Source organism: Alosa sapidissima, chromosome 7 (assembly GCF_018492685.1).
Source record: "Alosa sapidissima isolate fAloSap1 chromosome 7, fAloSap1.pri, whole genome shotgun sequence".
NCBI lineage: Eukaryota > Metazoa > Chordata > Actinopteri > Clupeiformes > Clupeidae > Alosa > Alosa sapidissima.
The window spans coordinates 5,099,471-5,124,527 of record NC_055963.1 but is presented as its reverse complement, the minus strand read 5'-3'; the positions used below and the strand labels follow the sequence as shown (position 1 = coordinate 5,124,527).

General features: G+C 43.0%; 1 protein-coding gene across 1 annotated transcript; it reads right to left on the bottom strand.

Annotated features, from left to right (window-relative positions):
* Positions 1–661: 661 nt before the first annotated feature.
* Positions 662–24,675, bottom strand: prkar2aa (protein kinase, cAMP-dependent, regulatory, type II, alpha A). The gene is made up of 10 exons (XM_042098906.1): positions 22,545–24,675; positions 8,468–8,503; positions 5,323–5,459; positions 5,091–5,197; positions 3,754–3,907; positions 3,383–3,484; positions 3,198–3,272; positions 2,107–2,172; positions 1,829–1,967; positions 662–1,683 (listed from the first exon to the last, which is right to left on the bottom strand). Exons 1-10 carry the CDS (start codon positions 22,801–22,803, stop codon positions 1,559–1,561), a joined length of 1,200 nt encoding a protein of 399 aa, XP_041954840.1. The 5' UTR covers positions 22,804–24,675; the 3' UTR covers positions 662–1,558.
* Between the last annotated feature and the right edge of the window lie 382 nt (positions 24,676–25,057).

Below are 25,057 nucleotides of genomic sequence, written 5' to 3'. Positions count from 1 at the left end.
GTATTATTCATAAAAAAAAAAAAGGTTTCAGAATATTATTGGGGACAACTCTCGCATGCGTTCTGGCGCTTTTTACACATTGTCGTTTGTCCAGTAGAAGTGGGAAACAAGAACTTGCAGCCCTGCATTACTGAGAAGTTGGAATACGTAGCGGACGGTACATACATGTTTCGGTACGCTGTATCTGCACTTCAGGGGGGTATTCCAAGTACGTGGTTTAGTGACAAACCTGGGTATATTAACTCAGAGTAAGTGGTAAACTCCCTACAACACGAGCCCTATGGCATTGTTTTGTTAGGAGAATAAAGCCATACCGCTCTTCTATTAGGTTTACCACTTACGGAGTTAACTTACCCAGGTTTGTTACTAAACCACATACTTGGAATACCCCCCAGGACTGCAGGCTTGTTTGTTTTGGTTATGCACATCAGTGCCACTGCATGTCAACGTATTTGTGGCCTAACATACATCATAATCCCACATGACTTCAGAGCAAGTTATGCATTTACAACTGGGATGCATATTCCCATCAGAGATTCCTCCTATGAATAAAAGCAGTCTGGAAATAAATTTGGTGAAGCTGGGCAGTGACAAGCTGGACCAGAACATTAACACAGTCCTTCCCAACAGCACACATAACAAATGAACAATTTACCAGTAGCATTGTACCAAAATGTTTTGCTTTATTTGTTTAGAGGAGAACTCATCCAGAATGATGGGGAATGAGCACTACATTTGTGACACCACCTCCAGCTGGATAAACAGATTCAAACAAAAATAATCAATATAGAGGAATAATAATAAGTATAATAATAATAATTATTATTATAATACATTAATCAATACAACGTGGAGTTCTGTGATGAGGACAGAGACCCAAACATCAAGGGGTCACAGTCATGAAAACCACCAGCACTATCTCAACCACCAAGAGCAGAAGTGGGAACAACATTTCTTTTAAATAAATTTTATCAAAGCTTTGAATCATCATAAAACACCTCTAAAATTTGAGTTAAACTGATTATTTTTCATTTTTATATTTATTTTTTCTTGCTTTTTTCCTTTTTACTGTGTTTTTTGGCTTTTTTGCGCAACAGAGTAGAAGGTGGCTGAATAGGGAGAAGAATGAGGGTCCTTGGCTGGGCTTTGTGATGGCGTGTTTGTGTGTCCAAGCTGGATCAGGGCCACAGACAAACAGCTTATGTTTTTATTTCATACTGACAGGCTGAAGGGGGGGGGGGGGGGGGCATGTGAGGGGTATGTGCGCGTGTGCAATGTGATTTTTCTATATGTGAGGGATGTCTAATCGTGTATTTGTCTGTAAAAAGGAGTGTGTCTAAAAAGTATGTTTGTATGCGAGAGTTCAGGTATCTGCGATGCATGTCAACTCTGTGTGCCAATTAACGCACAAAGTTGTAGTTTGAAAGTGTGTGTGTGTGTGTGTGTGTGTGTGTGTGTGTGTGTGTGTGTGCATGGACATATCAGCATAAAGAAGAGGTGAACAGGTCAAGTGAGTTGGAGTGTGTGTATGTGTGTGTGTGCATAAGGCACGACGATCTCAGTCCCTCAAATCCATGCTGGATCCGAACAGTGCCACCAGCTGCTCCTCATAGTGAGAAATGTTCCTCTTCATGATCTCTTTGCAGGGACCCAGCAACCGCTCAAATGCCTGCACATCCATGACTACAAAACAAACACACACACACACACACACACACGTGTCAGACTTTATCTGGTGCTCTATGACAGACTGATTGCTGAATATGTTGTAAACAACATAATATGTACACGTTTCTCTGAGACGTATGGGCACATAAAGTAAACCTACTCAAGCACTTGACTTCTCCCACAGCGTATGCGGAGGCGGCGCGGGGCTTGTTGGTGACCAGTGCCAGCTCTCCGAAGTACTGACCCCTGCTGCAGCGCGTGATCTCCACCTCAGCATTGTCCTGCTGGGCTGCCTTCGTCTGAGTGAGCAGTTGAGGGGGTTGGGGGCAGTGTCAGTTCAAAATACTTAAGATACAGAAATACATGCCACAGCCAATGAAAGCCAATCAGTGTTTGTGTGTGTGTGTGTGTGTGTGTGTGTGTGTGCAAGAGACTTACTTTACTCTTCATCATGATCTTCACCTCCCCAGATTCAACAATGTAGAAGCATTCTGCCTTATCGCCCTGAGGAACAGAGAGCACAGCCATTTACAATAAAACCAGAGCAACACTATTACAGAGCGGTGATACAGATGCGCCATTAGGGGGGGTTGCCTGTGGTTGCTTCTCATTAGAGATTAACCAGGTCAATTTCACAAAGGCATGTCAGCCACAAGGGGGAAGCAGATGGTAAATGTAGGCTGGCCACATCTGCTATCTGGCATCTATCTGTAAAGGACAGGAACGTCTGTCTGTCTGTCTATTATTCGCTTATCTGTCAAATAGTTAGTCCGATTGATTACAAACTTGTAATCAATCGGACTAATCAAAAGGTGTCTTGCTACGGGCACAAGTAAGTGCAGTGTCAAGTTCAGCGTTGTTTGGATAAGTGATGCAAAAGGCATCCTTAAATATATCTGTAAAAGAAGCACACATTGGCTTTCTCCACTCTACTGTAGCTGCTCCCCCTCTCACATAGCACAGCGCAGGACCAGAGACAGATAAGAGATGGGCGGAGTTTTGGCAGCACTGAATCAGGGCACAGCACAGGTCAAGATGCAAGATGTTTGGATGATTATCATGTCTGACCTCAACAATAAAGACTCCATGTATGCAGTTTGCTTACATAAAATGATTTCAGTGGATTTTGCAACAACACGCCAACAAACACGGGTATGCAGTGGCTATTAAAAATGATGTAAAAATGTTGTGCAATTAACTGACACTTAGAATAGCCCAGGCCACTATGGACTGTCTTTAGACTTTGAATAAACAAACGACAATTCCGCCTGCAAGGTCCCAAATTGAAGAGAGATAATGGTCACAATTTAAGAATGTTTCAGAATGCCACACACGACCAGCTACAAACAAACGTGATGTCACTTATAGGCTACCAAAGACTGTGGTTTGAGTCAAAATGTGTTTTATGTGTTGGGTTTAAGGAGATTTAGAAGATAAAGAAGCAATACGATATTTTAGTCCTGTCCTGTCCCGCCCGCCCGTCTGTCTGTGAGAGAGAGAGATTTTGAGGAGCATGTAGTCACACTAACCTGCCTGATGATCCTCTCGCCATCCTGAAACGTCTTGGCACCTAAAACATCCACAATCTTCTGGCGTTCAGCCAACTAGGAGAGACGGGCAGAGTGGGGAAGGGTTAATCTAGCGGTCGGAGAGACAGACGAGCAGAGAGATTAGGGGACACTTTGGGACATCTAGGACCTTCCCAACTCCTCACCTCCAGAGACTTGAGCAGGGGCACCATGTCCACAAAGGCCTCATACATCCTCCTTTTCTTTGCGTTGTTCTTTACGATCAGCCTGCGGAACGTTGCCCGGTCCTGACACACACACACACACACACACACACGTCACACACAATATAACAGTGGATTAAAAAATTATAGAGGAACATTGATAATTAAAGATTCAGACTAAAAAAAGGCAAGTGTCCTTGCCAGATAGTCCTGGGGTCTATTTGTGGTTGATAATGGGTTCAAACTGTAATTTTGCTCGCAAACTAAAGTTATCAAGCACAAATAGACCCCAGGTTGTTTTGACTCCGTAATTTCCCTTTAGTGGATGAACGATCCACTCCCGGTTTACTCACCATGCCCCAGAGAGCCCCCTCCTCTTTGGCGATGATGGTGGCGGCGCGGGGGGTGTTGTACATGAGTGCCAGCTCTCCAAAGCTGCCCTTATTATCATACTGTCCAAAACAGCAGTCCACTCCATCTTTACGAACCATTATATCAAAGACGCCCCTGCAAAAACAGAGCGGAAGAGACAGAGTGGGGTTACGGTGGGTTTCCACACAGCGAAACACCTCGCGATTTTCGGCCAGTGAAATTTCGCCTTGGGGGAGTGACGGCCAAACCGCTAACCTTTTGACTGTAGTCTTTAGCCATATAGACTCTAGTCTGCGCCATCTTGGTCAGACTTTTTTGTAACTCCTGCCTCCAAACACAAACACGCGGACCTGATCGGTTCTCGAATGGTCCTCAATAAAGTTAAACTTTCGCCAACTTTGTTTCGCTGCCTCGGCGATTCACTCTCATTTCGCCCAACCAGGGCGAATTTCGTCTCCATTCAACCTCAATGAGAGCGACGCGAAATTTCGGTGTGTGGAGAAACACCGTTAGATCCACAGACAGTGACAGAGAGAGGACGGTCACCCTCACAGCCTAAAGGGAGGGCAGCGAGCCCGGCCTGGGGGTCTTTCTTGTCAATTGTGCGAGTGTAAGAAAGGAACAACGTTTTGGCTGGTGAGGCTCGCTGCACTCTGCTGCGCTGACTTCAGAATGGGGCTTCTCTTCCGCTTCTCTTGGGGGTACCTGAATGGCACAGGTCTGCGCCATCATTTTAAGCATATTAGAAGAAATGCTTCATACACAGCCACTCGTAGTAGTTGTGTGATGTTGAATCAACAAAGACTTTAAGACTCCCAATCTGTTAGCGATCCGACAACTAGAGTGGTGTAATGTGAACTTGGCTTAATGCTAACTGGGCTGCTCACGCTGAGGCCGTCCCATAACTGGCGCACATCTCGAATGCTCCATTATACCCCTTGGTTATATCAGGCCAGATGTAGTCGTGTTATCGGTCATATCACACTCAGATGTTCCTACTGTGCTTGCTGCCCAACTGGTTTATCAGAGCCAGACACATCTGGGTCACAGACTCGGCACAGTGATATGGCCTCTCCGTTCCACAATCCATTTTGGGTAACAACATCTGCTCTGTGGCTACACTTAATGGACAAGTAGATTACACCTAATGGCACTACAGAGCAGCAGGCAACGGCCATTCAGTTCTGTTGGGAGCTAAAACAGAGTATGACAGATGCCCATTCACAACCCATACACCTGCAGGGGGACTGAAAGATGTTGAGCTATTAACACACACACACACACACACACACACACACACACACACACAGAAACACACCTTTCTATGACGTAGAAATTGTCACCATCATCTCCCTGGTCGATGACGTGCTCATCGGTCTGCACCCGCAGTTCAAACATGGCGTCCAACACTTCTGAGAATTGCTCCTGTTCAGAAAAAAAACAAACAAATATGCCTGCTGTGTCACTGTGTGTTGTCTAAGAGTTCTCCAAGTCTGCATGTGTCAGCATGCATAACAGCAAACACTGTGTGTGTGTGTGTGTGTATGTACCGGGTCAAGTGTTTTGAAGAGCAGGATGTCTTTGCAGGCCTCCTGTAGGCGGCAGCGTTGTTCGTCCGTCTTCGGGTGCACTATCCGCGGCTCCGTGTCCTCCTCCTCATCATCAGGGTTAAATGCCTCCGCACACACTGCAGCCAGAAGAGACAGTTACAGACACACACAATCACCAGCAGAAGGGTCTCTCACACACACACACACCACACCACACCACACCCATGACCCAGCCACTGATGCAGAGCAGGCTTGGCTTTTTTGGAGGAAAAAAAAAAAAGAATAAAGCACGCAAACAAATACAAAACTAGATAACAGCACTTCCTTTTTATTTAAGTCATCATGACAATGACAATCCTTTAGTAATGGTTTTACATTGAGTTTACACTGTCCCATCTAAATGTTTTCTTCCAAATCTGTACATTTTTGAAGCTACAGTACTGCTAGAAATCCCAATCCAGTCACAGAAGTTTGTGCCAACAACTATGTTCAAGATTCATTCAAAAATGAAATCATATCCTTGTCCCCATCTTCAACACAACCACTAAAATTAAGGTTAAAAAATAGGTGATGGTCAAAAGGAAAACGAGAGGAATTCAAAGGGGAGATGGGGCAGGGACACTGGGACTGGCTACAGACTCTGGCATTTTTACTATTTGTCGTCACAGTGACAGATGTCCCCAATGGCACCATGTCCATGAGATCATGTGAGAGAGGGGTTGTGTGGATAGACGTCAAACTGCCGTAGCTGCCTGTGGCTTCCCTGACTGACCAGAAGAGGCCAGTCATGCGCAACGCCACACCTGTGAACACTAGTTCAAGCCTTGACACAACCACCCCCACAGTGCTGCAGTGTCAGTGCAGTTTATGCTTTAGCGTTCTAAAAGAAACGTTCTCTGCACATTGAAGTGCAGACCATGCTGTACAGTGTCCCCAAATAAGTTGGTTCCACAATCTCTCAAACACTATGTTGTGGAGAGAGAGAGAGAGAGAGAGAGAGAGAGAGAGAGAGAGAGAGAGAGAGAGAGAGAGAGAGAGAGAGAGAGAGAGAGAGAGAGAGAGAGAGAGAGAGAGAGAGGGAGGAAGGAAAAGGGAGAGAGCAGGCTTTAAAACTCTGCAGTGGAGCAGGGAGAAGCCTGTGATCAAACACAGCTTGCCAGGTCTAAATGTCCCTGCAGGGGTTTCCCTGACCTCTGCTCTACATCAGGCTGCAAGGGACAGGGGTAAGCCGCAGGGACAGGGGAAGAGGCCCCAGGAAACGGGACCAGATGACCAGAGGAAGAGGCTGTGGAGGGCCTGGAGAGAGGACTAAGAGAAGAGGGGGAGTGGACAGTAGAGGTGGACAGGGAAAGGGCAGTAGTGAGAGAGTCAGGCCATGTACGGGTCAAACAAACACAGTTTCTAAATGTGTGGTAAAATGGCCATGAAGCATAAACATGGATTAGTTTAAACGATTAATTTTAGGTCTCCAACACTGATTAATAACTAGGATTGGGCACCGAAACACGGTTCTAATATGGCACCGGTGCCGACGGAAACGGTAGTAACTGCATCAAATAACATCAAACTACACATTCATTTTCTTGTATTTCAACCGTGGTTTACGAATGGCCAGAGCTGTTTATTGGGCGCTACGAATGTCTTATCAAATGCGTCTGTACGTAGCTCATAACCACTTCGGTGTGTCGTCATCGTCTTGCGGTCCCCCCTCCGTTCTGTGATTGGTTCCTTCGTTGAGGTGAAAACGAAGTCCATGGAATTCAGGCTGCCTAGCAGCGTGAATAAAATTGTGCGCTTAAGGCAGCATGGGAAAACCCGGGCTAAACCACTTCCTTTTGCTGGTGCGAAAGCTGTTCCGACCCTGGGAGCACTCTAGTACTAACCTGACTCTCGCCAGAGGAATTTCGTTCCGCCTAGCTCCACTCATCCATCTGGGATCGATCCATTGGAGTGGTGTTTCAGAAGGCTGGGCCTTATCAAAAATCCTTGCATATGATTGGATAAGCCACTTGTCCGTCATCTATTAACGTGCTACTTTAACCACTCACATCGAAGCCAACCCGTGACGCTGAGAACAGTCTCACAGTCGCTTCTACGCTACGTCACATCTATGAAAATCCCGCCCTGCATCCTGATTGGCTCTACCATAAAATCTGGTGCCGAAATCACCCTCAACGGAAGCGATCCCAGATGGATGTGAGTGGAGCTAGGCAGAACGAAATTCATCTAGCGAGAGTCAGGTTACTCTAGTACAGGCTAAGCCCACTCGCTATCAAACTTCCTTTCAGGTAAAGAGAGACTAGCGGGGGCAGGGGAGGGGGAAATAACTAGACTCAATCTTGGAGGTGTAAAAACAGCCTAAAAATCGACAGTCTACACCACGCTGTGTTGGGTTATCTCAGGTTGAGAGGTGACTGGAGTAACTGTTGCCCCTTACATTAATGTGAAAGAGTATCGGTTTCTACTTCCAAGCTGAACTATACCACCACCCACCTCTATTACAAATACAGTCAGAGCAATAGAACACAGAGAATGTGTTGTTGTGTGACCAGAGTACACAAACTAATGTGGGTGCCTCCATTCAGACAAGACAACTGATTTCAGGAGATAGGAGAACTGAATACTGAACTGAAAAATCAAGTTTGACAAAGTTTAAAAATTGGAGCATCTGTTCTGTAAATGAATGATGGTGGCGATTTGGGTCACAGTGGTGCCATCAGTTCACCTTGAGTGGCTTTTGTTCACTGATCCCTAATCAGGTGAACAGACCTGTTGTACTGGATCTGTGGTGCTGCAGGACTCTCGCGTTACACTGCTGGCCAGATCAGTTACCTCTAATTAACAGGCCAAGAGACACACCACTTTAGCATGAATGACTACTTTGGTAAAGCACAGACTCTGCATCAGTGGAGTTTTACAGACAAAGACTGCAAGGTTAACCAAGTCAGCAGAACAAAGTGACCACACACATGCACAACTACCCATAATGGGATTAACCACAACACACACTCACACTCACACACACGGCAATTACTGTACCACACAGCACGAGAAAATGACCAAGAGAAGAGCAGAGCCTTTATCACAGATCTCGCTCACGCCCACTGATCACATGGTCACAGCACTGACGTCAAACACTACTCACCCGACACTCTTCGGTTGTATCTGCTGGGAGGAGGGGCTGCAAAGAGGGACAGAGAGAGAGGGGGAGATAAATTAATTTCAGATGGTCGTGGTGTTGAAGAACAGTGTAACAGAATGAAACACACACACACAAAGAACATTTCTACAATCCACACCACTGTGTTGGTAATGTGTGGGCTTTTTGACTGTAAGGTACAACCAAGGTTCAGATCCTGGCTAGCAGGGCTGCAAGCCACACTCTCTCTGTCTGTCCGTGTGTGTGTGTGTGTGTGTGTGTGTGTGTGTGTGTGTGTGTGTGCACGCGCAGACGCACACACATGCTTAAGGACAAGAGTATGATGCATTAACATGGCTGTGTGAATGGCGATGGCCACCCTGGGTGCACTCCTCTCTTGCCCTCCCTCTCCTGCTCTACCGTCTTGTTCCCTTCTCACTCTATTACTAGGCTGTTAGAATCCATTATGTCCAGGGTGTGAGTGAAGCACTCACAGACACACATCACAGACACACATCACAGACACACATCACAGACACACATCACAGACACACCTCTGACCTTCACCCACAGCAGTTTTACATCTCTGCAGTAGACTTTGACACTTACAATTCTCCACGTCACACATCTGCAATGCACTGCCAGGTGGCCAACGCAGTGGAGTTATGGTTGTTATCAATCATATGGGTAATATAATTACAACACAGTTACTTTAGTTAGTATAAATGGGTGTGGGAATTAAATCCATCTATTCATGCTTAGCTGAGCAAGACAAATACAACCAATCTACAGAAAACGAAGGCTAAAACAAAATTGGAGTTAAATGAAAAAAAAAAAAAAAAAGGTCCTCCAACTCACGCCAGGAATTGTTAACAACAAATAAATTCAACAAAACCACACAAATAAAATCAAAATGTTAATTTTGTACACCGCTTACATTTTGATTTACAAATGAATACAAGAAATATAAAGACTCAATAAAATGTACATTAAAATGCTTGTATGAATCAAAACTGGTAGAGGTCTGATCTGGTGAACACAGGTGGCATAAGGGGCTGTGTGTGTGTGCGCGTGTGTGTATTTGGTGTAAGAGGCAGCACTTCACTATGCCATCACGTATGGGGAATATCTGGAGCCTCAAGTTGCCATGACTACAAAACAAGGGAGAACTCATCACCATAACAACATAGCCCCTACCAAAGTGCTTCCCCAACACCCACTCAAACGCTCATGACAGAGGGATAAATGAAATGAGAGTGGGAGAGAGGGGACAAATAATCAGAAAGATACTAAAATAAATAAATTATGACGGGCGAAACAGTTGAGAGATGACATGAAATGACAAAAAATTAGGCCGGAGTTCCACTCTATTACTAGGTCTGTTCCGAGAGCTGTTGAGTGCCCGTTTAGATTGTACACTCAAAAACACGTGTGTACTCAAAAACACGCGTGTAAGGAGACCCTGTGATACAGCCAGACCAGACATGCAGAAAAATAGCTCTCTTTGCTAGTTTAGCATGGTGTGATGCAAAATCGGTCAGCCATAATGCCAGTCAGAGAAATTGCATTTGCTAGTAAAGCTTCACACATTTGGTCCCAGAGTCCAACTGTTTGCTCAGGCAAGGATTTAGTCTAATTCAGTGGTTCTTAACTGGTCTGGCTTTGGGATCCACAATTTCCCATGTTCATGAAGTCACGACCCATATATTTTTTATAACGTTCAAGACAACAGATATGGTGAGCTACATGCTAAGACAGGCGAAGTGCCTGTAGGCCTATTTGTTTGGAACATGCTGATGTTTGGCATTACATTTGTGAAGCTACTCGACAGGTTTGACTTTGATAGGGGTGCTTGGTTTCCATGTGACATTTTAGTTTTGATGCATTCACTGCTCACCACACACTGGGGTTTCTGTCCCACTGCAATGCACACCACACACTGGGGTTTGTCCCATTTTGTCCTCAATTTAAGTGAATCCATATCCTACTTCAAATGTTTAGGGTCGTAGCCTACTTGTGTTTACCGCTAAAATGATGTCTAATGCCCTATCTATGTAGATCACACGATTTCAGCCCTATTTTTCCACGATTTTGTCGTAGCCGACAAATTTTCATTGTCGTGCCCGAATATGAAAAGTCGAGAAAGACGGCGAATAGTCGCCTAGTCTGACATGGTCTATCGTGAAAGACCTCTTGTATTTCATAAGTAATAGGCCAAAATACATTCAAAACATGTTGTTGGCATGATCAACTTAATTGGTCGTATTCAAATTGAATTACTTTTCAAAATGAAATTTATTCACATGATCTGACCATATCTACAACTCTGATCTCAGAACTTACTTGACACAGTTTATCTATCTAAATCAGTTTTGAGATATCGTAAGAATGTAGCAGCACTGTCTGGTTAGGAAATGCTTATAAAACAAGGAAATATTAACATTTTAGCTGAATATAAACACCAAAATGTGCTAAACACCACACAAGCTGTGGCCTAGCTTACTGTTCACAAAGGTGACTTTTCTCTAAGTGTCTTCAGTCATCATTCTAAAAGGCTCGTCATGTCTTTGCATTTTTCTCTGCAAGTGATCCACACTGAAAAACTCAATTGTAGTTCTCAGTTTGGTGGGGAGGTAGATCCACTGGTTGCTGATTTACAATGGTTATGGTTATGAATTAGGGGTGTAAAGGTACACATATTCGTATGGATCATTTAGGTACAGGATGTTAGGTTCTAGGGCTGCACGATTATGGCCAAAATGATATAATCACGATTATTTTGATCAATATTGAGATCACGATTATTCATTAAATTTAGTGACACAAATATTTTTTGTCCCTAAACATATTGGACTTGCTATCTGGCTCACCGAAATACAGTACTTTCCCCTCATTTACTCCCCTAAATTACTTGGCTGCGACTAGTGCTGGGCGGTATGACCAAAAATGTATATCACGGTATTTTTCAAAATTCTTACGGTTTCACGGTATATGACGGTATTTTTTTTCCATGCATAATCAGATGTCCACAGCATTTTCTACAGGTTGGGAGAGGAATTGCTGCATTGAGTAAGGATGTTCTATTTTACCGTCATGATGTAGAATAACTCCACACTGACTAGTGGTAATGCAGTTTTGCATGGCCCCAGAAAATGATGCTGTTTACAAAGAGCCACTCATTATTCTAATGAAGAATCTAATCAGAATGCAAAGACAATTGCAGTCAAAATACAGAACTTTTACTGTGCAAATTTCACAAACATTTTGTATAAAACCAATACAAAAAGTAGTGCAGCTTGCAATAATTATACTTTTTTGAAAATTATACAATTTAAAATAAAACCTCTCTGCTAATATGCTTACTCTGTCAAATAGGCCTATCAGAAACATGCCTTATTATTATTGTGTGGTTTACATGACGTTAGTGGTAGGCTAACGTTAACTTCATGTGGATGTGGATGTCTTGTTAGCCTGCCATGAGCTTCAGTTCGGTTCGCTAGGCAAAACATTAACAAAAAAGTTCGTTTTGGTTCACTGATGACAGTCAGGATCATTTCTAACTAGCCAGCTAGTATTGCTCAGTGCATGTCTAGAACATGCTTTACTTGCTACCTGGATAATTTCAGCGAATATTCTTAAGGTGAGATGAATGATAAGAACATTAAACTTCACTGTGTTTGTGGGTTGCTAACTAACATCACCTGCTAGCCAGCTAGTTACAGCTGTTAAACAATCTCAATAGAATTTGTGTGACGGTAAATCCCTTTCAATGCAGTATCCCTTAACGTTTTTTTCTTAACTAAAGAAACAATTTAAGGTATTCTGTGCAATACCCTTAAATAAACCCCCTACCTAAGGAGAAATTAAGCCTTAAGGGTCATACTTCAGGGGAAAAACTTGTTGTGTTTTGGGTTTACCCTCACTATGCCTCGCATTGGCACCATGAGTTTAGACATATCATTATTTGTCGATAAGCCAAAAACACTGATGCGTAGGCTACATTTTAATTAATATTCACTCGTTTTGAGTGTTGTGTCTTGAAACGCATATGCACATTGTAGATTGCACACATGCAGTCTATAAATTACATGGACAAAATTCACGGTTCCCATCATCAGCTCAACTCTCATCATGGCCAATGTGATAATAAAGGCATGTGAGGAGTGACGTCGTGTGATATGTGTTTCTCGGTATGAGTTAAGAGCCCTTGCTTTCCTTTCGACTTGGTTAACTTTACTTTACAAAATATTTCTTAACAACGGATGACCCGCTTCGAGGGACTTTCTGCTGTGCCAAACATTTGATTTTTGATCGTAATTTTTTTTTGTATAATCTTTTAACGTAATGCTACTAGTGCAGCCACATGGTCAGGTTTAAGGAGCGCTTGATTTGTTTAGTAGAGGAGTGTTCTATGGGTGGAGCACACATTTTTAATGTCGTCCGATAGCGCAAATCTGATTGTGGGAAGCTAAAAATCGTGATTGTGATTAATTCGATTAATTGTACAGCCCTATTAGGTTCGATATAGATGTGTACCGAATAGGGATGTAACGATTACCGGTATAATGATAAACCGTGATAAAAATGTTGACGATAACAATTACCGTTTTCTTTTGAAATATCATAATTATCACGGTTGATTACCACGGTGTTGAAACCGTGTGTTTAATCCTTCCCAGCTTCATCCGAGCCTGCTTTTGACATACAGTAGAGGCCTGGTACAATGAAGCAAAATTGGTACCCTACTGATTCTGTTGTCTAATTGATGGTTTTAACTGCTATTTGGATTAGGCTACAACTGATTTTAAAAGGCGGAACATTTTCACCGCAAAACTTGCACTGTATCATTTAGCCACTCTGCGTCTCTATGTTCGCGTCCACATTAAATCCATTCCACTCACGTTATCAGAAGAACACAGTAGCCTAAAGATTTATTTCGAACACTTAATTTGGTCTCACTCAGGGTAGGAATTTCACGGCGGCCACGTTGTTGCCCCTTGCGTTGGCCGTGATGTCCCTTTGAAAATCAGAGGTTTACAGGCCACGGTGGCCTTGGTGCCCTTCTTTCAATATTCTACTTTGCGTCCTACTAATAGCGATTTTTATTTAGCCTATGGCCTGTCAAAATATTCACAGCGCAAATTAATTTAGCCTTTTACGCAGTGGAGAAAGTGACAGCGCAAGAAAGAAAGTGCGTCTAAATTCAGCCATTCTTCTCAGTTGAACTACTCGCGAAGTAGCCTACTCATCACACAGACATCACAAGTATCACATGAAAGAGCTTTTTCTCAGCTTTTAAACGATGTTAGCCGCAAATTGCTGTGGTGAACGGTTCGCGAGAAAAGTAAATAATATAATTCAATTTAATCATAAATTCTACTGAAGGTTTTGCGTCCATCTCCCTACCCATTCCTCTCGGTGCAATACTTCACAAACCTTTCGTGCAAAACATGACAAACCATATATCAGAATAAACAGCAGACCTTACTGAAGACAAAGGTGTAAAGCAGTCCCCTGTACAGTTAGCCGTTCCAGAGTAATCCAGTTTTGAATTTGCAGTAAATTTCGACATGCATGGATGTCTCCAAATTTGGGCTTTAAGTTTTACAATGTGTTTAAATTGTTCCACATGATTTCATAACGGGCCAAATACAAAATAAAGATTACAAATATCACCTAGATATCGGTAAATCAGAGGACAGCTGACTAAGAGTTTGTGAAAGTAGATCACAAAATGCTAAAGCATGCATCTAGGCTATTTGAGTTTCTTAAAGCTGAACTGTGCTTAAATTGTTCAATACATGATTTCATAACAGGCCAAATATAAAATAAATGTTAAATATAGCCTAGATATCTGTAAAAAAAGAATGGATAAACTTACGTCAGTTTCTTCTGTCTGTATCCATAGGCTTGAAGTGAATTAACAAAAACGAAACTAAATGAGTTAAGAGTAGGGACGTAAGCTTCTGTCTGTATCCGTGTCCATTTTTAACGATGAGCATAAATTAATTCTGGTCACTCACCCAGGGCTTTAAATTCATTTTTCAAAATGGGGGGGGGGGAATTCCCCCATAGGTTATTCATGTAGGGGGGATTTACACAATTGGGGGTGGGGGGCTGTCACCGACTAATCAGCAGTGTAAAAAGGTGATGAAGCTCATTTGATATCCTGAGAAACTTGCATTATCCAAAGCAGTCTACTGACTGGCTAATTACACAATACACAAGAGTCTGAGGGCTAGTCCACACGTACGAAACCGATCTTTTTTTCCCTCCGTCTTCCCTGAAACCGCATCAAGAATATTTGCGTCCAAACGGATCCATCTCAACACGACTCAACACGTTACTTCATACCCCAGGCCTACAGGTGGCACTGTTTCTTTACAGAAATTGACCAAAGTTTGTGTGCTTTACAAACAGACAGAATAGGCTATGACAAAATGGCTAGTGCAAGGAAACCAGAATTGTTTGTGTGGACTGATGGTGAACTGTCAACTGTAGTCAACTGTACAACTAATAAACTTTATTTTACGGTTTGTGAAGGGTGCAGTCCCGTCCTTTATTTGGCTAACGCAGGTAGGCCTACTAATCACCTTTACTTTCTTTGGTTGTAGGATAGTCCGTGATTCACATTAGTTTTGGCTATCACCACAATTAGGCTACTAAACGCAAGGCTTACCCAAGTTCTAGGGTATTCTGTCGCCACATTTATAATATTGCTATAAAACCTTCGTTAGTAACAGTCAATACGTTTGCCTGCATCAAATCAAATCGCGCATTTGCATTCAGTGTGCTACCAGCTTAAGGCGAGTTCTAAGCGTCTTTGTATGCTTATATCTGATTTCACTCGACTGTGAATGCATGTATATATGTTGTAAGACATGTAAAATAAATGAATGACACTGGCACTACGCACAAATTAATGTAGCCTAAACTTACACCGCACTTTCCTAATAACTTAAGTTCTCTCGCGTCACTGACAGTAGCTAGAATGCATTAAAAAAACACCGGGGAAAAACACTGTTCAGTCCACCAAGTCATAAGCTATCGGCGCTGCGCAGCACCAGTTGTGATATTTATCTTACGGAGTGTAATCGTAGGTAATGTCATGTATGAAAACTAGTATTGTTAGGCAATACTATAAGTGCAAGTCCAGGGCAGCTGAGGTGTGGCGATGACATCATCGATACGCAAGCAGGATGTGCGGTTACGCTGTCTAAACGAATTCAAACGGGCTACGGTTTCAGATTTCTCCACTCTGGGACCAGGTTTCAGAAAAGTGCGGTTTTGGGCAGTGCGTTTACAGGATTCGTTTGGACGCTCGGCCAAGACAAAGCAAAACCTCTGCGTTTAACCTAAAAAGCGTCTCCGTGTGGACGGGCCCGGAGTCCATAATAACCTTTGCATTGCTAGCCACAGTTCTCCATGGACATTTGGCCTACTAGTAGTCAGCACAAGAATTTTATAATCTGAGCTAAAGACAACATTTAAGCAAAATCACCTGACTTTTTACAATGACAATGAAAAGTGGAGCAGAGGGTTGTGCCAATTATGCCACTGCAAGTCAGACTATTGCTATGAGGAATTCCAGACACCGACTGATTCCCAAATAGGTTATTCTGGGATGTTTTACATCACTCAAAACGAGACACGACAAAGTTTGTGTTACAGGGCATCTCAATGGCCCTGTAATAATATTCCTTGGTGGCTTGGGTGTGTTGCGTTTCTAAAGTCACTGTTAATAATGTTTAACATATGAACGAAGATTTTTTTAATTTTACACAGTCAACAATCCCCTTCGGCTGAGCACTATTTTGATCCTCTGATGCACCATTTGTCCTCAACTGCCACAGACACTTCCTAGTAGGCTTCTGCCTAGCCCTCTTCCTCCTGTAGTCATGGAGATAATAAACACCAACGCAGTTGTGAACTCCTAGTCGGCTGAACGGCGCTTTAAAGCGCTGTGGACACGAGTGACGTGAGTGCGGTGCACTCCGCTTTCGACATTCAATTACATTAGATTCTGTTGTTCTTCTCAATACAACTCTAGCCTACACCAGCATCGCACTTTGCCGCTGCCTAAATTACGATTCAGTTCTATTTTGTCGGCGCCGCTCCATTAAATGCATTGTTCATCCAGTGTTTTCCGTTAGCACTTCATCGAAATGTGCTGTAGGCCTAGGCTACATTTTGCATTTCTCAATATGAAAAGTTCCTTATAACTCTAAAGATAATGAATATAGGCTATATGGAGTATTTTTTGTTTGTTATGCCCTTTATGTGTGTACATTTTGTGCAAGCACTTCTGCTGTAGCAATTATTTCAGTTTATATCAGCTATATTTTTGAAGAATACAATGTGTTGCCTCAGGCCAGCTGCACATCTTTTTAAATTTTATTTGAAATAATCAAATAAGTCTTAAAGTTAAGTTCATAAAGTAAGTTTCTTTGCTTTCATTTGATTCCCAATCAAAATACAATGGTAAAAATGGCTTTACATTGTTAATATAGACTTCTGGAATGTTTAGAAATGTAAAATAATAGAATTTTAATCATGTGATAAAATATGTTGTATTTTAGTGGTATTTTGCATCTTGGCTGGCTAGTCTAACTTTTTCCACACGCCTTTGAATTTGACAGAGGTGACTAGCAAGTGACAAACTTAAGATAAAGCAACGCAAAACTGCCAACGTTGATGGGAGGTGTAGTTTTTATGCTCCATTTGCGACGTGATTCTATGATTCACACCAATAATGTTTTTCAATGTTGTGGTGTATTTTGTAGACAAACATTGACATGGATAGAAGTCCTTCGCACCAGTGCACCTAAATATTTTTTTGCACTCACACGGCCTCATTTTTACTCACATGTACAAGTGAAATGGGCGCACTGTAGAGCCCTGAACGTATTCAAATATATGTGCATGACAGCGTCAAGATGTAATAAAGAACCTGAATAGACAGATTGAAGACATTTGACAAACTTTGACAGTCACAAGTCACACTGCAGTATCATGTAAAGCCTTGTCTCCCCACTGACAGCATTTGCTCTTATCTGCACCAACCGGACAGAAGTGTGAAGGGCGTAGGACTTATGTACGAGGGCGCATGGTGATCTCAACTCCCCAGCCTTACTGATAGGACGCATGAAGGAGGGGAACCCAAGAGAGGGTGCAGGGCCCACAGCATTAATCTAACCCTGTTGCATGTTAGGTTATTCCTGTGCTGAACACTAGCATTGGGGAGCTGTATTTGACACTATGTCCCACAACACAAAAATATACTGTATGTCACAGAGCTGAGGTTGAATGTCATTGGACATGTGCAGGGAAATGGGAATAGACGTTCAAGACTGTTGATGTCAGGCTTTCAGTGGACTAAATTTCTGTGTTAGACACTGTGGAGTCCCGCTCACACAGAACAAGGCCAGCTGTCTCTGAGGAATCGCCTAAAACAGCAGGACTGCACCCAGATTCACAGGGCTGGTTTGGGATCTGCAGCGCTGTTTTATGAATGAAGGTGAAGATGTAAAAATGCCACTGTTGCTGAATGAGGGCTGAGAGGGTCTCCATCATGTCACAACTTCAGACAACAATCAGAGGACAAATGCCCTGCTGCCTCTAGTGCACTGTTCAATTCACACAGAATGGCTCAATTTGTGTGTCATTCTACTCTCATATCTGCTCTTCTCCTCTATTCATCAGATTATTGTATCTTGTTATTGTCTTTTCCCTCCAAAACAGAATTCAGATCCAATCAGAATGTCTCTGCGTCCTCTTATCCATCACTCCAAGCGTCCTCACTCCGGGCTTCCTCCCCTCCCCCCCTGGCCCTCTCCTTCTTTGGTAGACTCAAGCCCATAAAAGGCAGTGGCCATGTCCTTCTGTAAGCTGGTAGAGTTAACCCTCTGCAGTCTGGTTACGCAAAGAGCCCTCAACCCAGTGCCATTCACATTCTGCATAAGAGAGAGAGTGTGTGTATGTGTGTGAAATTCAGAGAAAGCACAATGTTAAAACCCCAAAATGTTGACTAGATATCTTGCCAACGCTATCAACAAGCTAGCCAAACGAGCCTCCAAAGCTTTGTCTGGGGCACATAGGTTGGGGTTTCTGGAAAATGCAGGATCTATATACGAAATTAGAAGTTCGGAAGAGGGAACTATGGGGTATTCCAAGTATGTGGGTTAGTGACAAACCTTGGTAAATTAAGCTTAGTGGTTAGTAACTAACAGAAGAGCTGTAAGGCTTTATTCTCCTAACAAAACAATGCCATAGGGCTCTTGTTGTAGGAGGTTTACCACAGAGTTAACATACCCAAGCTTTTCACTAAACCACGTACTTGGAATTCCCTCCTAAAGTAAAGGAGTTGTGCACACATCTACACGGTTTGTTATTCACGTCCTGGTTATCTGCTCTGCTGTGAAGAGTCAAGGTTGGTTCTGTCAGTCTAATCTGTTTTGACGAGTGGAGGCTGCTGGGTCTGAACACTGTGGTGATGAAGGTCAGAAACCAGCCAAATCAAAGCACACACACACACACACACACACACACACAACATGACCAAACAGCACCACCATGCTATGAACCACCATGAACGGGCAATCCAGCATTCTGAAACTTTGCCGTTCCCAGATTATCTTGGGCAAGTGTGTGCTATCACAAAGACACTTAACATATTCAGCTACTCACAAACACAGCACCCGCCAAAAACACACACACAAACACAGGGTGTATCCTTACTGGCCTCCTGACGTTGCCCTCCTGTTGTCCCCGTGACCCCCCCCCCCCCCCCTCCATAAGCCAACTGCACTAATCGGCTTGAGGGAAGAGTACGTCACTCACACACACAAAGACACACACGCACAGAGGGACATTACTAGGCTACTGCGGACATTTCAGCAGGACACAGGACTGCTGTAGTGCTGTAATCATGAGGGAGAGGGTGAGCGAGAAGGCTGTGATAGTTAGACACTACCATTAACAACACAAGACATATACAAACTGCCTGAAGGATGTTATGCTTACTGGGTTTATTAGGACTTCTGACGTCTCTCTATTCTAAATAAGGCTGGGCAGGTCATGAGACAGTGAGTGACATATCTCTCCTCTGCTTCCCCATTCTCTCCAGGTGCAGATAAGAAGAGAATGGGGAAGTGCTGAAGTTCAGATTAACATCAAGCGCAAAGTGTACACACACCTGCCACACATAATTTAACACTGGGCCTAAAAACTCTAACTTAGAATCTTGCGTATTTTTTATGTGTTTTAGTATTTACAAGCTTTTGAAACTTTGTTATGATTAAAGTCCCTCCTGTTTGGGGGGGGGGGGGGGGGGGGGGGTCATCTGACATAGCTGCTTCTTCACAGTTTCATACAGCACACACATTATGCCCGTCACTCCACCCTGATTTCATAATATATCCCTATCACAGAATGATATCATGTGATTAAATCCAGATATTTGCTTTTAGCAATTCTGGTCACTACACAACCAAAGCACATAGGGTTGGAATTGACAGATGGTTTGTGTGTGGGGCCTTTAATCTCTCTAAGTAACAAAGGGGCATCATACCTCCAACAGTTGGACTGTTGAACTACTGCTTGCTCACACCAGTTAAAACAAAGCCCTGCATGCCTGAAAGCTCACTGTAAACACACCGTCTTCTGCAAGCTATAACAAATCCACCCACCCACCCACCCAACACTCTCGCACATATGCGACTGACTAGTGCTGGGCGGTATACCGGTTCACACCGTATACCGGTGTATATTTTCGTTATATGAATTTTTAATATACCGCCATACCGGTGTATTTGATTACACAACGTTTCGAACGCTGCGCCGCGCGACAGTGTTTCAGACAGGACTTTCTTCACATGCACGCATGGCGCCAATGCGAGGTATAGTGAGGGTAAACACAAAACACAACAAGTTTTTCCCCTGAAGTATGACCCTTAAGGCTTAATTTCTCCTTAGGTAGGGGGTTTATTTAAGGGTGTTGCACAGAATACCTTAAATTGTTTCTTTAGTTAAGGAAAAACGTTAAGGGATACTGCATTGAAAGGGATTTACCGTCACGAAACTTCTATTGAGATTGTTTAACAGCTGTAACTAGCTGGGTAGTAGGTGATGTCGTTAGTTAGCAACCCACCGAACACAGTGAAGTTTAATGTTCTTATCATTCATCTCAGCTTAAGAATATTCGCTGAAATTATCCAGGTAGCAAGTAAAGCATGTTATAGACATGCACTGAGCAATACTAGCTGGCTAGTTAGAAATGATCCTGACTGTCATCAGTGAACCAAAACGAACTTTTTTGTTAATGTTTTGCCTAGCGAACCAAACCGAAGCTCATGGCAGGCTAACAAGACATCCACATCCACATGAAGTTAACGTTAGCCTACCACTAACGTCATGTAAACCGCACAATAACAATAAGGCATGTTTCTGATAGACCTATTTGACACAGTAAGCATATTAGCAGAGAGGTTTTTATTTTAAATTGTATAATTTTCAAAAAAGTATAATTATTGCAAGTTGCACTACTTTTTGTATTGGTTTTATACAAGATGTTTGTGAAATTTGCACAGTAAAAGTTCTGTTTTTTGACTGCAATTGTCTTTGCATTCTGATTAGATTCTTCATTAGAATCATGAGTGGCTCTTTGTAAACAGCATCATTTTCTGGGGCCATGCAAAACTGCATTACCACTAGTCAGTGTGGAGTTATTCTACACCATGACAGTAAAATAGACCATCCTTACTCAATGTACTGCAGCAATTCCTCTCCCAACTTGTAGAAAATGCTGTTAACATTTGATTATGCATGGAGAAAAAAAATACTGTCATATACCGTGAAACCGTAAGAATTTTGAAAAATACCGTGATATATATTTGTGGTCATACCGCCCAGCACTATATGCGACTACAAGAATTCAGGCGACCAACACACTGCATAATCTCTAAGTGTGTGTTTTAGAAAGACTTTTATATTTTATCCTGCTCCCCTCTATAGGTTCACCCATTAAACCTCCAGCATGGTAAGTAAAAAAAAAAAAAAAAAAAAAAAAACTTTGAACGTCACTTATCCATAGCTTACAAGTCAATACAGACACGTCTAGTCTGGCCACAACATTCAGTAAATGATTTGCTCAATGGCACCTGCAACCCCCTTCCCTCCTACCCCGCACACTGGGGCAATAATTCCCCCTACCCCGCACACTGGGGCAATAATTCTACAAGTAGATCACAAGGGGGCCTAAAGGAAGGTAAGGACTAGCAGTTTCCATGACAACAATTCACTTTCTCAATGAAAATGTGGTGGTTACAAACGTTACTTGCACACGTCCTCCACTGAAATGTTATTCGGTGGCACCACGGACAGGCATCTAAACATTGCGGATTCAATAGCATCAGGCCAAATATTCTCAATGACAGATTGGGCGCCATTCATGTGACTGCATCGCATGCCATGGTAACAACGGTAGGCTACAAGAGGAGTCATTCATACACTACACTTGCTAATGGTTCAATGGCAATGTGGGTGTACTAGGAGAATCTGCCCCGCCGTATATCAACTTTTGTGGATTGTGCCTTTATGCATTTAAGCGGCAATTATGCATTTCGCAGTTTAAGTGGAATTGTGTACGTGTATAGAGTCACTTCTCTAGCCGTAACGTTATACATCACTCAACGTGGCTAGCGTCAGGAAAACCTCATACAGACTGGAGAAGATATTTTAATCAGGTTGTAAGCGCCCTCGCCAAGAGTGCTCTGCAAACAACGGTTCATACCTTGTAAAAATGTACTACAATCCAAAATGAAGCAGATCATCTGTATGTTTTAAAGACAACAATGAGATACCCGCCAGCGAATGCAAAGGCAGCACTAAAATATTAGCTGGTAACGTTAACTCAAAATGTCTTGCTAGTACTTTCGCTGGTCAGTTTAGGTGGTTTGACTTTAAAATTGGCAGTAGCTGCTACATCCGACAGTCTCTGCAGAAGAACATTAGTTTCCCACTGAACTGTTATAACAATATTAACGGTCGAACTCATTAGCGAGGGAGGCCAAGGTTTAGTACTTACGCTCGAAGTCAGAGTCGTCGTCCTCGTCATCCTCGTCCCCGTTGGACTCTGTTTGCATCGGCTCGCCATCAAACATTACTCCCTTTCCACCTGATTTGGCAGGAATGCCGGAGCCAGCCCCATCTTGACCCCTCGTCTCCCGCAAACGAGTAAAATACTGCACGGCAAATTCCACCAGGTCCGCTGGTCGCTGCCGGAGCACCTCCACGGTGTAGCCTTGTAGCAACTCTGTCAGGCCGGCTGGAATTTCGATACTCATTTCTATACTGAGATTGTGTTACCAATAAAGTTGTAAATTTGTCTTAAGTATGTCTGGTTTCTTGAAGAAAACTGTTATTCTGATAACCAGTTACTTCTTCTGTGTTAGTCCATGAGGCTCGTTTATTTTCTAGCAGTAACGAGAGATGCCTAGCTAGGTTTAAATGTGAGCTAGCAAATTGAGCTAGCCAGGCTTTAAGGAGCGGTGGTAATAGTTCGCACTCTGAACCAACTCAACCTAACCTGACAAATCTTGACACTATAGCTCAAACATACCTGAGACAACGCTAACAACTCTGGTATGTGGAAATGCGTGGATATTCACCAGGCCAGTACAGATTGTTTGAATAAATGAATCAATTATCCTAGCTCTTGGCTAGTTTGCGGTTAACGTTAGATGGATAGTGATTTCAATGTTCCCAAATTGCCTTGCTGGGGAGTTAGCTAACGAACAAATTTACACTGGCACAATAAAATCCAAATATTATAGTCTTTGTTCGACAACGTAACGTTAGCTGACAAGCCACCCAGCTAACGTTACACAGAAAAAAAGTTTTTGTAGCCTACAGCTGGGACCTGTCAAATGACAGACAATTAAGCTTAGGCGACACACTTGCAAAATGCAGATGCTGTAGCAGGGCTTGGGCCGCGGATTAACGTTACTCAGGGAGCTATGAAGACACAAGCGTTTGTTGGGTCAAATCTTAACCTTCACATGCTAGCGTTAGCCTAACTTTATTACATTCAATAGAGCCGCTAGCTAGTGCTTGCTAGCGAAAAGCATCAGATAAATAACGTTAACATTAGCAAGGTAGAAGCTACTTTCAAGAGTAACGTGAGATGCACTGAAGATTCTGAGACAGTCCACTGACAAAATCTTAATATCGATGATATGCTTTGGAAATCTCAACCTAGTAACGTTAACGTTTGCACGTAAAAAAAAACTAGGAATATAGTCAGAAAGCTAGCCAAAATACTATCGATATCCCTAGAACTACTTCAACTCCAACGAGTGATCCGTTAGCCGGTAATCATTTAACGTTGTACCTTACTACAGTTAATTCCAGAACTACCAGGCAGTCAATTAACGTTACGTCTGAAAGGCTTGCAGGCGCACAGTCCCTCGCCTACCACTCTGTAGCCTACTAGCAAGCGAGATCCACTTCCCGTCTTCCTCTTTCCCACTCGTCTCGTTCAGACGAGCACTGCTGGAGTCAAACACTGTTGTCGCACGTGGTATTACGTGAAATGCAGCTGCCACAGTCAGAAAGTTCAGATAATGTTGTGTTCTTCGGCAAAAATACAACGAACAGCCCGCTAAACCAACAGCTAGGGAGCTGACAGGATATGGGCCAAGATAGTCGGCTAACTAGCTAGCTAGCTAAGTTCACAGCAGCCTGTCAGATACATGAGGGGTGGGACATCAGTGACAGAAAGGTAACGTTAGCTAACGGTATCGTTTAGCTGTGCGTTTGTTTACGCGTTCGTTTCAATTAGGCTAAGAAGCTATACAACAATTATCAGAGAACGTACAAATGACATAAACTTGATCTGATAATGGACAAAAGTGACTTCCTTGGTTTTCAACCAGTGAGCTATGTAAACTACCAAGCTAATTAGTTAGCTGGCTGTCGAAACCTGAGCGAGAGGAATCAACCCGCGCCCGGCGAATTGCGAGCTTCTGCGGAGGAAACGCCGAGGGAAAAATCTGCCGAATTTGGACTTGTCCGGTTTCAGATCTGACGTCTTCTGCAGGTTTCACAAAATAGTTGTGTTTGACTTATTCAATTCTTAGTACTTCACCGTTAGTCCGTTTCTGCCTGCCTCCGTACGAGGCACCCCACTGCTCCACACGAGCTTCTTCGATAGGCGTGGCCACACACTTCATGCACAAGGACAGCGGGAAACCCTGACTGACGTATCGAATAACCAATCATGGGACATATTTGGATTGGCAGATAAACTAAGATACATAACCATTAACAATGAAGATGATAAAGAAGATGAGCCATTTAGCAAAAAGGTTTCACATCTGTTTTTGTTTTAGCTAGCCTACACAACTAACCGGGAACCTTGACCCTCACCCCATAGTTCAGGATTTAGTGGAATAAATCGGCTAACATTGTAAACTTTACTATCATGATGAGTGGACAACAGTGTCCCTGAACGCAAATTTGGGAATTACAAAATGGCTTGCAAAGAACTTGCATGGATTTTATGACTTCACTGATTGTGAGCTGAGAGAATTTTGCTGC